The 12,985-nt window shown below is 45.0% G+C and overlaps 1 protein-coding gene across 1 annotated transcript in view; it reads right to left on the reverse strand.

Annotated features, from left to right (window-relative positions):
• Window positions 1–12,985, reverse strand: part of sgip1a (SH3GL interacting endocytic adaptor 1a) — a 159,056-nt gene that overhangs the window by 38,691 nt on the left and 107,380 nt on the right. The window contains 4 exon segments of the mRNA XM_064932988.1: window positions 382–466; window positions 614–634; window positions 1,711–1,796; window positions 4,163–4,203. Of these exon segments, the coding sequence (XP_064789060.1) occupies window positions 382–466; window positions 614–634; window positions 1,711–1,796; window positions 4,163–4,203 (233 nt within the window).

Consider the following 12,985-nt stretch of genomic DNA (forward strand, 5'->3'; position numbering starts at 1 on the left):
GGGGCATTGGGGAGGGGTGTGGGCGCTGATGAAAAGGGGACAGACAGAGACGTATGGGGGCTTGTAGCAGATGAAAAGGGGACAGACAGTGATGTACCTGGGGGTTGGGGCATTGGGGAGGGGTGTGGGTGTAGCTGACAGATGAAAAGGGGACAGACAGTGATGTACCTGGGGGTTGGGGCATTGGGGAGGGGTGTGGGCGTAGCTGACAGATGAAAAGGGGACAGACAGTGATGAACCTGGGGGTTGAGGCATTGGGGAGGGGTGTGGGCGTAGCTGACAGATGAAAAGGGGACAGACAGTGATGTGCCTGGGGGTTGGGGCATTAGGGAGGAGTGTGGGCGTAGCTGACAGATGAAAAGGGGACAGACAGAGACGTACCTGGGGGCTTGTAGCACCGGGGCTGCTAACGTGGGGGCTGCAATGGGTGCAGAACGTCTTGGCCGAGCTAACCGGATCTCTTCACCTGAGGAGAGATTCATTCACAGACATTCACTTCAACTGCCTCACACACTAAAACAGAAACTAGTCAATTACTTGAGTTTTGTTTCTAACCGAAGCATCATTAGCGAAAGCAACAACAAAAACAAGATAAGAAATCTTAGATACTTACTACAGTCCTTATTCATCAACCCTGTAATAAAAACATGCATTTGTAAAAAGACAACATAAAAACATATCACACTAGATTTTATACTCAAATGGCTTATATGGAAATATTAAAGGGGTTTAAAATCCATGAGTAACATCATGTTGAATGTTCACATTACATACAGTAATTCCAGGAGGGAGCCTGTCTACTAGCGAAGGTCAGAAGATGGTCTCTATAACCTTAGAATGAGCTAATCGGATGAGACCATTGGCTGCCCTGTCTCCACGGGGAAGTGGATGACTAATATTAGACCTATTCACTCAGAAATACTGTGGAACAATCTAGTAGCTATAGGCCTTAGGACTTACGAGCTGACATGTTTTTTTTTTATAAATAAAACAATGCACATTTCTGCATGGAAGGGATTGTAGAATATTGCTTGTTGTTGCTGAAAATGACACAAAATGCAGTTACATTAATTCAATTAATATTTGATAATTGTATAATAGCCATTAGAATCCATTCTACAGCTTTCTAGCATGAGTCTCAATTGGCACAGAACGCTGTCAGAAACAGAAAGAGTAGGTCTTTAAAGCCTCATGTAAGCCCAAGACATTGCACAACCTGCATAGCATTTTTTATTTATTTATTTATTCCGCAGAGTTGCAACTCACCTTTATTTAACCAGGTAGGCTAGTTGAGAACAAGTTCTCATTTACAACTGCGACCTGGCCAAGATAAAGCAAAGCAGTGTGACACAAACAACCCAGAGTTACACATGGAGTAAACAATAAACAAGCCAATAACACAATAAACAAGTCAATGACACAGTAGAAAAAGAAAGTCTATATACAGTGTGTGCAAAAGGCATGAGGAGGTAGGCAATAAATAGGCCATAGAAGCGAATAGTTACAATTTAGCAGATTAACACTGGAGTGATAAATGAGCAATGATGATGATGTGCAGGTAGAGATACTGGTGTGCAAAAGAGCAGAAAAGTAAATAAAATAAAAACAGGGGGATGGGGATGAGGTAGATAGATTGGGTGGGCTATTTAAAGTTGGTGAGGGAAATAAAAGTCTCCAACTTCAGCGATTTTTGCAATTCGTTCCAGTCACTGGCAGCAGAGAACTGGAAGGAAAGATGGCCAAATGAGGCGTTGGCTTTGGGGATGATCAGTGAGATATACCTGCTGGAACGTGTGCTACGGGTGGGTGTTGTTATCGTGACCAGTGAGCTGAGATAAGGCGGTTACCTAGCATAGACTTATAGATGACCTGGAGCCAGTGGGTCTGGCGACGAATATGTAGCGAGGGCCAGCTGACTAGAGCATACAGGTCGCAGTGGTGGGTGGTATAAGGTGATTTGGTAACAAAACGGATTTCACTGTGATAGACTGCATCCAATTTGTTGAGTAGAGTGTTGGAGGCTATTTTGTAGATGACATCGCCGAAGCCAAGGATCGGTAGGATAGTCAGTTTTACTAGGGTAAGTTTGGCGGAGTGAGTTAAGGAGGCTTTGTTGTGAAATAGAAAGACGATTCTAGATTATATTTTTTATTGGAGATGTTTAATATGAGTCTAGAAGGAGAGTTTACAGTCTAGTCAGACACCTAGGTATTTATAGTTGTCCACATATTCTAGGTCGGAACCGTCCAGGGTGGTGATGTTCGTCGGGCGGGCGGATGCGTGTTTAAGAGCGGTTGGAGGCCACGGAAGGAGTGTTGTATGCCATTGAGTCTCGCTTGGAGGTTAGTTAGCAAAGTGTCCCAGGAAGGGCCAGAAGTATACAGAATGGTGTTGTCTACGTAGAGGTGGATCAGGGAATCGCCTGCAGCAAGAGCGACATCATTGATATATACAGAGAAAAGAGTTGAGCCCGAGAATTGAACCCTGTGGTTAGCCCCCATAGAGACTGCCAGAGGTCCGGATAACATGCTCTCCGATTTGACACACTGAACTCTGTCTGCAAAGTAGTTGTTGAACCAAGCGAGGCAGTCATTAGAAAAACCAAGGCTATTGAGTCTGCCGATAAGAATACAGTGATTGACAGAGTCGAAAGCCTTGGCCAGGTCGATGAAGACGGCTGCACAGTACTGTCTTTTATCGATGGCGGTTATGATATCGTTTAGTACCTTGAGCGTGGCTGAGGTGCACCCGTGACCGGCTCGGAAGCCGGATTACACAGCGGAGAAGGTACGGTGGGATTCGAAATGGCCAGTGATCTGTTTATTAACTTGGCTTTAGAAGACTTTAGATAGGCAGGGCAGGATGGATATAGGTCTGTAACAGTTTGGGTCAGCATTGAGGAGAGACAGATGAGACAGCATAATGACAGAGTGAGAGATGCAGAAACCCAGAGGTAGAGACAGAGAGAAACCCAGAGGTAGAGACCGAGAGAAACCCAGAGGTAGAGACCGAGAGAAACCCAGAGGTAAAGACCGAGAGAAACCCAGAGGTAGAGACAGAGAGAAACCCAGAGGTAAAGAGAGACAGACAGACAGACAGACAGACAGACAGACAGACAGACAGACAGACAGACAGACAGACAGACAGACAGACAGACAGACAGACAGCCAGCCAGCCAGCCAGCCAGACAGACAGACAGACAGACAATAACTAACATGGGATTACACAGACCCACAAAGAATTAAAAAACAAATCCAATTTTGATTAACTCCCATATCTATTGGGTGAAATACCACAGTGTGCCATCACAGCAGCAAGATTTGTGACCTGTTGCCACAAGAAAAGGGCAACCAGTGAAGAACAAACACTGTTGAAAATACAACCTATATTTATGTTAATTTATTTTCCCTTTTGTACTTTAAATATTTGCACATAATATGACATTTGAAATGTCTTTATTCTTTTTAAACTTTTGTGAGTGTAATGTTTACTGTTAATTATTATTTTTTAATTAACTTTTGTTTATTATCTATTTCACTTGTTTCGGCAATTTTAAACATGTTTATCATGCCAATAAAGTCCTTAAATTGAGAGAGAGAGAAAGAGAGAGAGGAAAGGAGAGAAAGAGAGAGACCAAGACAGAGAGGGATGCTTTTTAGTGAGGATACAGTGCATGAAATAACTCTCAATGAGAAATGACAAGAAGGAAAAGAGAGGGAGGGAGGGAGGGAGGGAGGGAGGGAGGGAGGGAGGGAGGGAGGGAGGGAGGGAGGGAGGGAGGGGATCAGCTGAGGTGTGTCTGAATTGACAGATCAAAGGGTAAATCTGTCAACATAGAGTGAATCTCAAAAGTCCTTCCTCGATTGCTTGCGTCATCTCCTCCCATCCTCTCCCCAACTCCTCAAAATGTCAAGAGGAAGGTGAAGAGAGAAGGCAAGGAGAGAGGACACAAGGAATCAAAGAAAGACTGAGATTCACCCAGGGACTTAGAAGACAAAACCTGTATCTTCTTAGCCATATTTTCCTGATCTGTCACATCAGCAATCAACCCCACCCCTCTCCACTCCCCCAGCAGGTTACAGGAAGCACAGAGGGACAAAAAGTGTTTGTTATTTACCCCAGCCCAGGGAAACAGAACGGAACGGAGGAACACTTACCGGGCTACGTCTCTGTGACCAGCAAAAAGGAAGAGAGAACAGACACCTGGTCAGAGAGTGACAAATCAGTAAAGGACACTTCTCCAACACAACAGTTACACTCACAACCACAGTGACACTCCCAACACAACAGTGACACTCCCAACCAGAGCATGTGAGTGTAGTTGAGCTGTTGTAAATCCCGCTCAGTGCTCAGTGCTCAGTGCTCCATGTCCTTTCCAACCGCTCCGTTAAAAAACGCTCCACACTCACTGGAAAAAAACTGCTGCTCTAAATTCGCCCCTTTCATTAAAATCACAATTTAACCAGCAGCCATTTTTTTGTGACTACCTGGACCTATCATTTAGTTTTGAAGTATTGAAACCAAACCATATGGATTTGAATGAAAAGTATTTGAATAAACATGAAAAGGTGAACATACAGTAAGAAGCGCAAATTATTTCAAATTGGCTACATGTCATATTAAACAGCATATAAACTGTAAATAGGTCAGGAGCCAGACAGGGTGCCTAAGAAATAAATAACAAAAATGAATTATTTTGGCTATAGTATTATTATTTCAAGTCTATAGCCTACAAAGAAAAACATTGTGAAGCATTTGTGAGTGCGAGTGTTAAAGCTGAGACTGAATGATGTAGACAAAGGGGTTTAATGTTTCCACAGAACATTGAGACCTGATGTGGGCCATCTTATTTCCTGTATGATTCTGGTTGTATAAGTATTGATAACACCTTATTCAAAAGTGTAAATGTGTAAAAGTGTTTGGATTATTAGGCCAAATAACCCAATCACAACTGAAAAGCTCCTTGAACGTGCCAAAATCAATCAAATCCCCCCAAAATTGTCTGCTGTGTGGTCCCATGGTGTTAATACTTGTGCACTATTGTTTGTACAGATAAACTTGGTACCTTCAGGCATTTGGAAATTGCGCCCAAGGATGAACCAGAGGTCTACAAAAAAATTTCTGAGGTCTTGGCAGATTTCTTTTGATTTGACCATGAAGAAGAGAGGGAGTGTGGTGATGTAGTGTCCACAACTAAAGAAGAGAGGGAGTGTGGTGATGTAGTGTCCACAACTAAAGAAGAGAGGGAGTGTGGTGATGTAGTGTCCACAACTAAAGAAGAGAGGGAGTGTGGTGATGTAGTGTCCACAACTAAAGAAGAGAGGGAGTGTGGTGATGTAGTGTCCACAACTAAAGAAGAGAGGGAGTGTGGTGATGTAGAGTCCACAACTAAAGAAGAGAGGGAGTGTGGTGATGTAGTGTCCACAACTAAAGAAGAGAGGGAGTGTGGTGATGTAGTGTCCACAACTAAAGAACAGAGGGAGTGTGGTGATGTAGAGTCCACAACTAAAGAAGAGAGGGAGTGTGGTGATGTAGTCCACTATTAAAGAAGAGAGGGAGTGTGGTGATGTAGTCCACTACTAAAGAAGAGAGGGAGTATGGTGATGTAGTGTCCACAACTAAAGAAGAGAGGGAGTGTGGTGATGTAATGTCCACAACTAAAGAAGAGAGGGAGTGTGGTGATGTAGTCCACTACTAAAGAAGAGAGGGAATGTGGTGATGTAGTGTCCACAACTAAAGAAGAGAGGGAGTGAGGTGATGTAGAGTCCACAACTAAAGAAGAGAGGAAGTGTGGTGATGTAGTCCACTACTAAAGAAGAGAGGGAGTGAGGTGATGTAGTGTCCACAACTACAGAAGAGAGGGAGTGTGGTGATGTAGTGTCCACAACTAAAGAAGAGAGGGAGTGTGGTGATGTAGAGTCCACAACTAAAGAAGAGAGGGAGTGTGGTGATGTAGTCCACTACTAAAGAAGAGAGGGAGTGAGGTTATGTAGTGTCCACAACTAAAGAAGAGAGGGAGTGTGGTGATGTAGTGTCCTGTACACTACTAAAGAAGAGAGGGAGTGTGGTGATGTAGAGTCCACTACTAAAGAAGAGAGGGAGTGTGGTGATGTAGTGTCCACTACTAAAGAAGAGAGGGAGTATGGTGATGTAGTGTCCACAACTAAAGAAGAGAGGGAGTGAGGTGATGTAGAGTCCACAACTAAAGAAGAGAGGGAGTGTGGTGATGTAGTCCACAACTAAAGAAGAGAGGGAGTGTGGTGATGTAGTGTCCACAACTAAAGAAGAGAGGGAGTGTGGTGATGTAGTGTCCACAACTAAAGAAGAGAGGGAGTGTGGTGATGTAGTGTCCACAACTAAAGAAGAGAGGGAGTGTGGTGATGTAGTGTCCACAACTAAAGAAGAGAGGGAGTGAGGTGATGTAGAGTCCACAACTAAAGAAGAGAGGGAGTGTGGTGATGTAGAGTCCACAACTAAAGAAGAGAGGGAGTGTGGTGATGTAGTGTCCACAACTAAAGAAGAGAGGGAGTGTGGTGATGTAGTCCACTACTAAAGAAGAGAGGGAGTGTGGTGATGTAGTGTCCACAACTAAAGAAGAGAGGGAGTGTGGTGATGTAGAGTCCACAACTAAAGAAGAGAGGGAGTGTGGTGATGTATGTGCTGTAGTGTCCACAACTAAAGAAGAGAGGGAGTGTGGTGATGTAGTGTCCACAACTAAAGAAGAGAGGGAGTGTGGTGATGTAGTGTCCACAACTAAAGAAGAGAGGGAGTGTGGTGATGTAGTGTCCACAACTAAAGAAGAGAGGGAGTGTGGTGATGTAGTGTCCACAACTAAAGAAGAGAGGGAGTGTGGTGATGTAGTGTCCACAACTAAAGAAGAGAGGGAGTGTGGTGATGTAGTGTCCACAACTAAAGAAGAGAGGGAGTGTGGTGATGTAGTGTCCACAACTAAAGAAGAGAGGGAGTGTGGTGATGTAGTGTCCACAACTAAAGAAGAGAGGAGTGTGGTGATGTAGTGTCCACAACTAAAGAAGGGAGGGAGTGTGGTGATGTAGTGTCCACACTAAAGAAGAGAGGGAGTGTGGTGATGTAGTGTCCACAACTAAAGAAGAGAGGGAGTGAGGTGATGTAGTCCACAACTAAAGAAGAGAGGGAGTGTGGTGATGTAGTACAACTAAAGAAGAGAGGGAGTCATCTTGTAGTGTCCACAACTAAAGAAGAGAGGAGTGTGGTGATGTAGTGTCCACAACTAAAGAAGTTTAGTCCACAACTAAAGAAGAGAGGGAGTGTGGTGATGTAGAGTCCACAACTAAAGAAGAGAGGGAGTGTGGTGATGTAGTGTCCAAACTAAAGAAGAGAGGGAGTGTGGTGATGTAGTGTGGTGCTGTAGTGTCCACTACTAAAGAAGAGAGGGAGTGTGGTGATGTAGAGTCCACTACTAAAGAAGAGAGGGAGTGTGGTGATGTAGTCCACTACTAAAGAAGAGAGGGAGTGTGGTGATGTAGTGTCCACTACTAAAGAAGAGAGGGAGTGTGGTGATGTAGTCCACTACTAAAGAAGAGAGGGAGTGTGGTGATGTAGTGTCCACAACTAAAGAAGAGAGGGAGTGTGGTGATGTAGAGTCCACAACTAAAGAAGAGAGGGAGTGAGGTGATGTAGTGTCCGCACTCCTAAAGAAGAGAGGGAGTGAGTGATGTAGTGTCCACAACTAAAGAAGAGAGGAGTGTGGTGATGTAGAGTCCACAACTAAAGAAGAGAGGGAGTGTGGTGATGTAGAGTCCACAACTAAAGAAGAGAGGAGTGTGGTGATGTAGTGTCCACAACTAAAGAAGAGAGGGAGTGTGGTGATGTAGTGTCCGCAACTAAAGAAGAGAGGGAGTGTGGTGATGTAGTGTCCACAACTAAAGAAGAGAGGGAGTGTGGTGATGTAGAGTCCACAACTAAAGAAGAGAGGGAGTGTGGTGATGTAGTGTGGTGCTGTAGTGTCCACTACTAAAGAAGAGAGGGAGTGTGGTGATGTAGAGTCCACTACTAAAGAAGAGAGGGAGTGTGGTGATGTAGTCCACTACTAAAGAAGAGAGGGAGTGTGGTGATGTAGTGTCCACTACTAAAGAAGAGAGGGAGTGTGGTGATGTAGTCCACTACTAAAGAAGAGAGGGAGTGTGGTGATGTAGTCCACTACTAAAGAAGAGAGGGAATGTGGTGATGTAGTGTCCACAACTAAAGAAGAGAGGGAGTGAGGTGATGTAGAGTCCACAACTAAAGAAGAGAGGAAGTGTGGTGATGTAGTGTCCACAACTAAAGAAGAGAGGGAGTGTGGTGATGTAGTGTCCACAACTAAAGAAGAGAGGGAGTGTGGTGATGTAGTGTCCACAACTAAAGAAGAGAGGGAGTGTGGTGATGTAGTGTCCACAACTAAAGAAGAGAGGGAGTGTGGTGATGTAGTGTCCACAACTAAAGAAGAGAGGGAGTGTGGTGATGTAGTGTCCACAACTAAAGAAGAGAGGGAGTGTGGTGATGTAGTGTCCACAACTAAAGAAGAGAGGGAGTGTGGTGATGTAGTGTCCACAACTAAAGAAGAGAGGGAGTGTGGTGATGTAGTGTCCACAACTAAAGAAGAGAGGGAGTGTGGTGATGTAGTCCACAACTAAAGAAGAGAGGGAGTGTGGTGATGTAGTCCACAACTAAAGAAGAGAGGGAGTGTGGTGATGTAGTGTCCACAACTAAAGAAGAGAGGGAGTGTGGTGATGTAGTGTCCACTCCTAAAGAAGAGAGGGAGTGTGGTGATGTAGTGTCCACAACTAAAGAAGAGAGGGAGTGTGGTGATGTAGTGTCCACTACTAAAGAAGAGAGGGAGTGTGGTGATGTAGTGTCCACTACTAAAGAAGAGAGGGAGTGTGGTGATGTAGTGTCCACTACTAAAGAAGAGAGGGAGTGTGGTGATGTAGTGTCCACAACTAAAGAAGAGAGGAGTGTGGTGATGTAGTCCACTACTAAAGAAGAGAGGGAGTGTGGTGATGTAGTGTCCACTACTAAAGAAGAGAGGGAGTGTGGTGATGTAGTGTCCACAACTAAAGAAGAGAGGGAGTGTGGTGATGTAGTGTCCACAACTAAAGAAGAGAGGGAGTGTGGTGATGTAGTGTCCACTACTAAAGAAGAGAGGGAGTGTGGTGATGTAGTGTCCAACTAAAGAAGAGAGGGAGTGTGGTGATGTAGTGTCCACAACTAAAGAAGAGAGGGAGTGTGGTGATGTAGTGTCCACTACTAAAGAGGGAGATGAGGTCCACAACTAAAGAGTATGTAGTGTCCACAACTAAAGAAGAGAGGGAGTGTGGTGATGTAGTGTCCACTACTAAAGAAGAGAGGGAGTGTGGTGATGTAGTGTCCACTACTAAAGAAGAGAGGGAGTGTGGTGATGTAGACTCCTCAACTAAAGAAGATAGGGAGTGAGGTGATGTAGTGTCCACAACTAAAGAAGAGAGGGAGTGTGGTGATGTAGTGTCCACTACTAAAGAAGAGAGGGAGTGTGGTGATGTAGTGTCCACAACTAAAGAAGAGAGGGAGTGTGGTGATGTAGTGTCCACAACTAAAGAAGAGAGGGAGTGATGATGTAGTGTCCACTACTAAAGAAGAGAGGGAGTGTGGTGATGTAGTGTCCACTACTAAAGAAGAGAGGGAGTGTGGTGATGTAGTCCACAACTAAAGAAGAGAGGGAGTGTGGTGATGTAGTGTCCACAACTAAAGAAGAGAGGGAGTGTGGTGATGTAGAGTCCACAACTAAAGAAGAGAGGGAGTGTGGTGATGTAGTCCACTACTAAAGAAGAGAGGGAGTGTGGTGATGTAGTGTCCACAACTAAAGAAGAGAGGGAGTGTGGTGATGTAGTGTCCTCTACTAAAGAAGAGAGGGAGTGTGGTGATGTAGTGTCCTCTACTAAAGAAGAGAGGGAGTGTGGTGATGTAGTGTCCACAACTAAAGAAGAGAGGAGTGTGGTGATGTAGTCCACTACTAAAGAAGAGAGGGAGTGATGGTGATGTAGTGTCCAACTAAAGAAGAGAGGGAGTGTGGTGATGTAGTGTCCACTACTAAAGAAGAGAGGGAGTGTGGTGATGTAGTGTCCACTACTAAAGAAGAGAGGGAGTGTGGTGATGTAGTCCACTACTAAAGAAGAGAGGGAGAGTCCACTACTAAAGAAGAGAGGGAGTGGTGATGTAGTCCACTACTAAAGAAGAGAGGAGTGTGGTGATGTAGTCCACTACTAAAGAAGAGAGGGAGACTGATGTAGTCCACTACTAAAGAAGAGAGGGAGTGTGGTGATGTAGTCCACACTAAAGAAGAGTGTTTTACCAGTGATGTAGTCCACTACCCACTACAAAGAAGAGAGGGAGGCATGTGGTGATGATAGTCCACTACTAAAGAAGAGAGGGAGTGATATGTAGTCCACAACACAAGAAGACCACTACTAAAGAAGAGAGGGAGTGTGGTGATGTAGTCCCTACTAAAGAAGAGAGGGAGTGTGGTGATGTAGTCCACTACTAAAGAAGAGACACTGTGGTGAACACAGTAGTCAGACACTCCCAACACAACCATGACTACTAAAGAAGAGAGGGAGTGTGGTGATGTACACTCCCAAAGTCCACTACAAACACAAGAGAGGGAGTGTGGTGATGTAGTCCCCAAAGAAGAGAGGGAGTGTGGTGATGTAGTCACTACTAAAGAAGAGAGGATACACTCCCAGTGTGGTGATGAGTCCACTACTAAAGAAGAACCAGTGTGGTGATGTACTCCACTACAAAGAAGAGAGGGAGTGTGGTGATGTAGTGATACACTCCCAAAGAAGAGACCCCAACAGTGTGGTGATGTACTCCCAAAGAAGAACAGTGTGATGTACCACTACCCAAGACAACCAGTGATGTAGTCCCAACAAAACACTGATAGTCCACCTAAAGAAGAACATGTAGTCCACTACTAAAGAAGAGAGGGAGTGTGGTGATGTAGTCCACAACTAAAGAAGAGAGGGAGTGTGGTGATGTAGTCCACTACTAAAGAAGAGAGGGAGTCCCAACATGTAGTCCAACACAAAGAAGAGACAGTGTGGTGATGTAGTCCACTACTAAAGAAGAGAGGGACATGACACTACTAAAGAAGAGAGGAGTGTGGTGATGTAGTCCACACAAAGAAGAGACAGAGTGTGGTGATGTAGTCCCAACACTAAAGAAGAACAGGGAGTGATACACTGATGTAGTCCACTACTAAAGAAGAGAGGGAGTGTGGTGATGTAGTCCACTCCCAACACAACCAGACACTGTGGTGATGTAGTCCACTACCCAAGAGACAGTCCCACAAGTCCACTACTAAAGAAGAGACAGTCCCAATGTAGTGTACACTACTAAAGAAGAGAGGGAGTGTGGTGATGTGTGTCCACTCCCAACACAACCATGTGGTGATGTAGTCCCAACTAAAGAAGAGAGGGAGTGATGATGTAGTGTCCACTACCCAGACAACAGTGTGGTGATGTAGTGTCCACAACTAAAGAAGAGACAGTGAGGTGATGTAGTCCACTACTAAAGAACAGATACACTCCCAACAGTGTCCACTGACACTCCCAAACAACCAGACAGTCCCAACACAACACTGTCCACTCCCAAAGAAGAGACAGTCCCAACATGTAGTGTCCACTCCCAAAGAAGAGAGGGAGTCCCAACATGTAGTGTCCACTACAAAGAAGAGAGGGAGTCCCAACATGTAGTGTCCACTACTAAAGAAGAGAGGGAGTCCCAACAGATGTAGTGTCCACTACTAAAGAAGAGAGGGAGTGTGGTGATGTAGTGTCCACTACCAAAGAAGAGACAGTCCCAACATGTAGTGTCCACTACCCAAGAAGAACCATGACACTCCCAACACAAGACTGATACAGTGTGGTGATGTAGTGTCCACTACCAAAGAAGAGAGGGAGTGTGCCATGACACTACTAAAGACAGAGAGGGAGTGTGGTGATGTAGTGTCCACTACTAAAGAAGAGAGGAGTGTGGTGATGTAGTAGTCCTCATGACACTCCCAACACAACCATGACACTTTTACCAGTTTCCCAAATATTTAGTGAACCATGACAGTCCCAAAGGAGCTGTAGAACACAAGTGACTACAAATGACATCCCAACACAACACTGATACATCCCAACCAACCATGAGCTGACACTCCCAACAGAACACTGATCACATACTCCTCCCAACACAACCATGACACTCCCAACACAACACTGATACACTCCCAACACAACCATGACACTCCCAACACAACCATGACACTCCCAACAGAACACTGATACACTCCCAACACAACCATGACACTCCCAACACAACCATGACACTCCCAACACAACACTGATACACTCCCAACACAACCATGACACTCCCAACACAACCATGACACTCCCAACAGAACCATGACACTCCCAACACAACACTGATACACTCCCAACACAACCATGACACTCCCAACACAACCATGACACTCCCAACAGAACACTGATACACTCCCAGCACAACAATGACACTCCCAACACAACACTGTTAGACTCCCAACACAACACTGTTAGACTCCCAACACAACACTGTTAGACTCCCAACACAACACTGTTACACTCCCAACAGAACACTGTTAGACTCCCAACACACCACTGTTTCACTCCCAACAGAGCACTGTTACACACCCAACACAACACTGTTACACTCCCAACAGAGCACTGTTAGACTCCCAACACAACACTGTTACACTCCCAATACAACACTGTTACACTCCCAACACAACACTGTTACACTCCCAACAGAGCACTGTTAGACTCCCAACAGAGCACTGTTAGACTCCCAACACAACACTGTTAGACTCCCAACACAACACTGTTAGACTCCCAACACAACACGGTTAGACTCCCAACACAACACGGTTACACTCCCAACAGAGCACTGTTACACTCCCAACAGAGCA

The sequence above is a fragment of the Oncorhynchus masou genome, chromosome 24 (genome assembly GCF_036934945.1).
Source record: "Oncorhynchus masou masou isolate Uvic2021 chromosome 24, UVic_Omas_1.1, whole genome shotgun sequence".
Classification (NCBI taxonomy): Eukaryota; Metazoa; Chordata; class Actinopteri; order Salmoniformes; family Salmonidae; genus Oncorhynchus; species Oncorhynchus masou.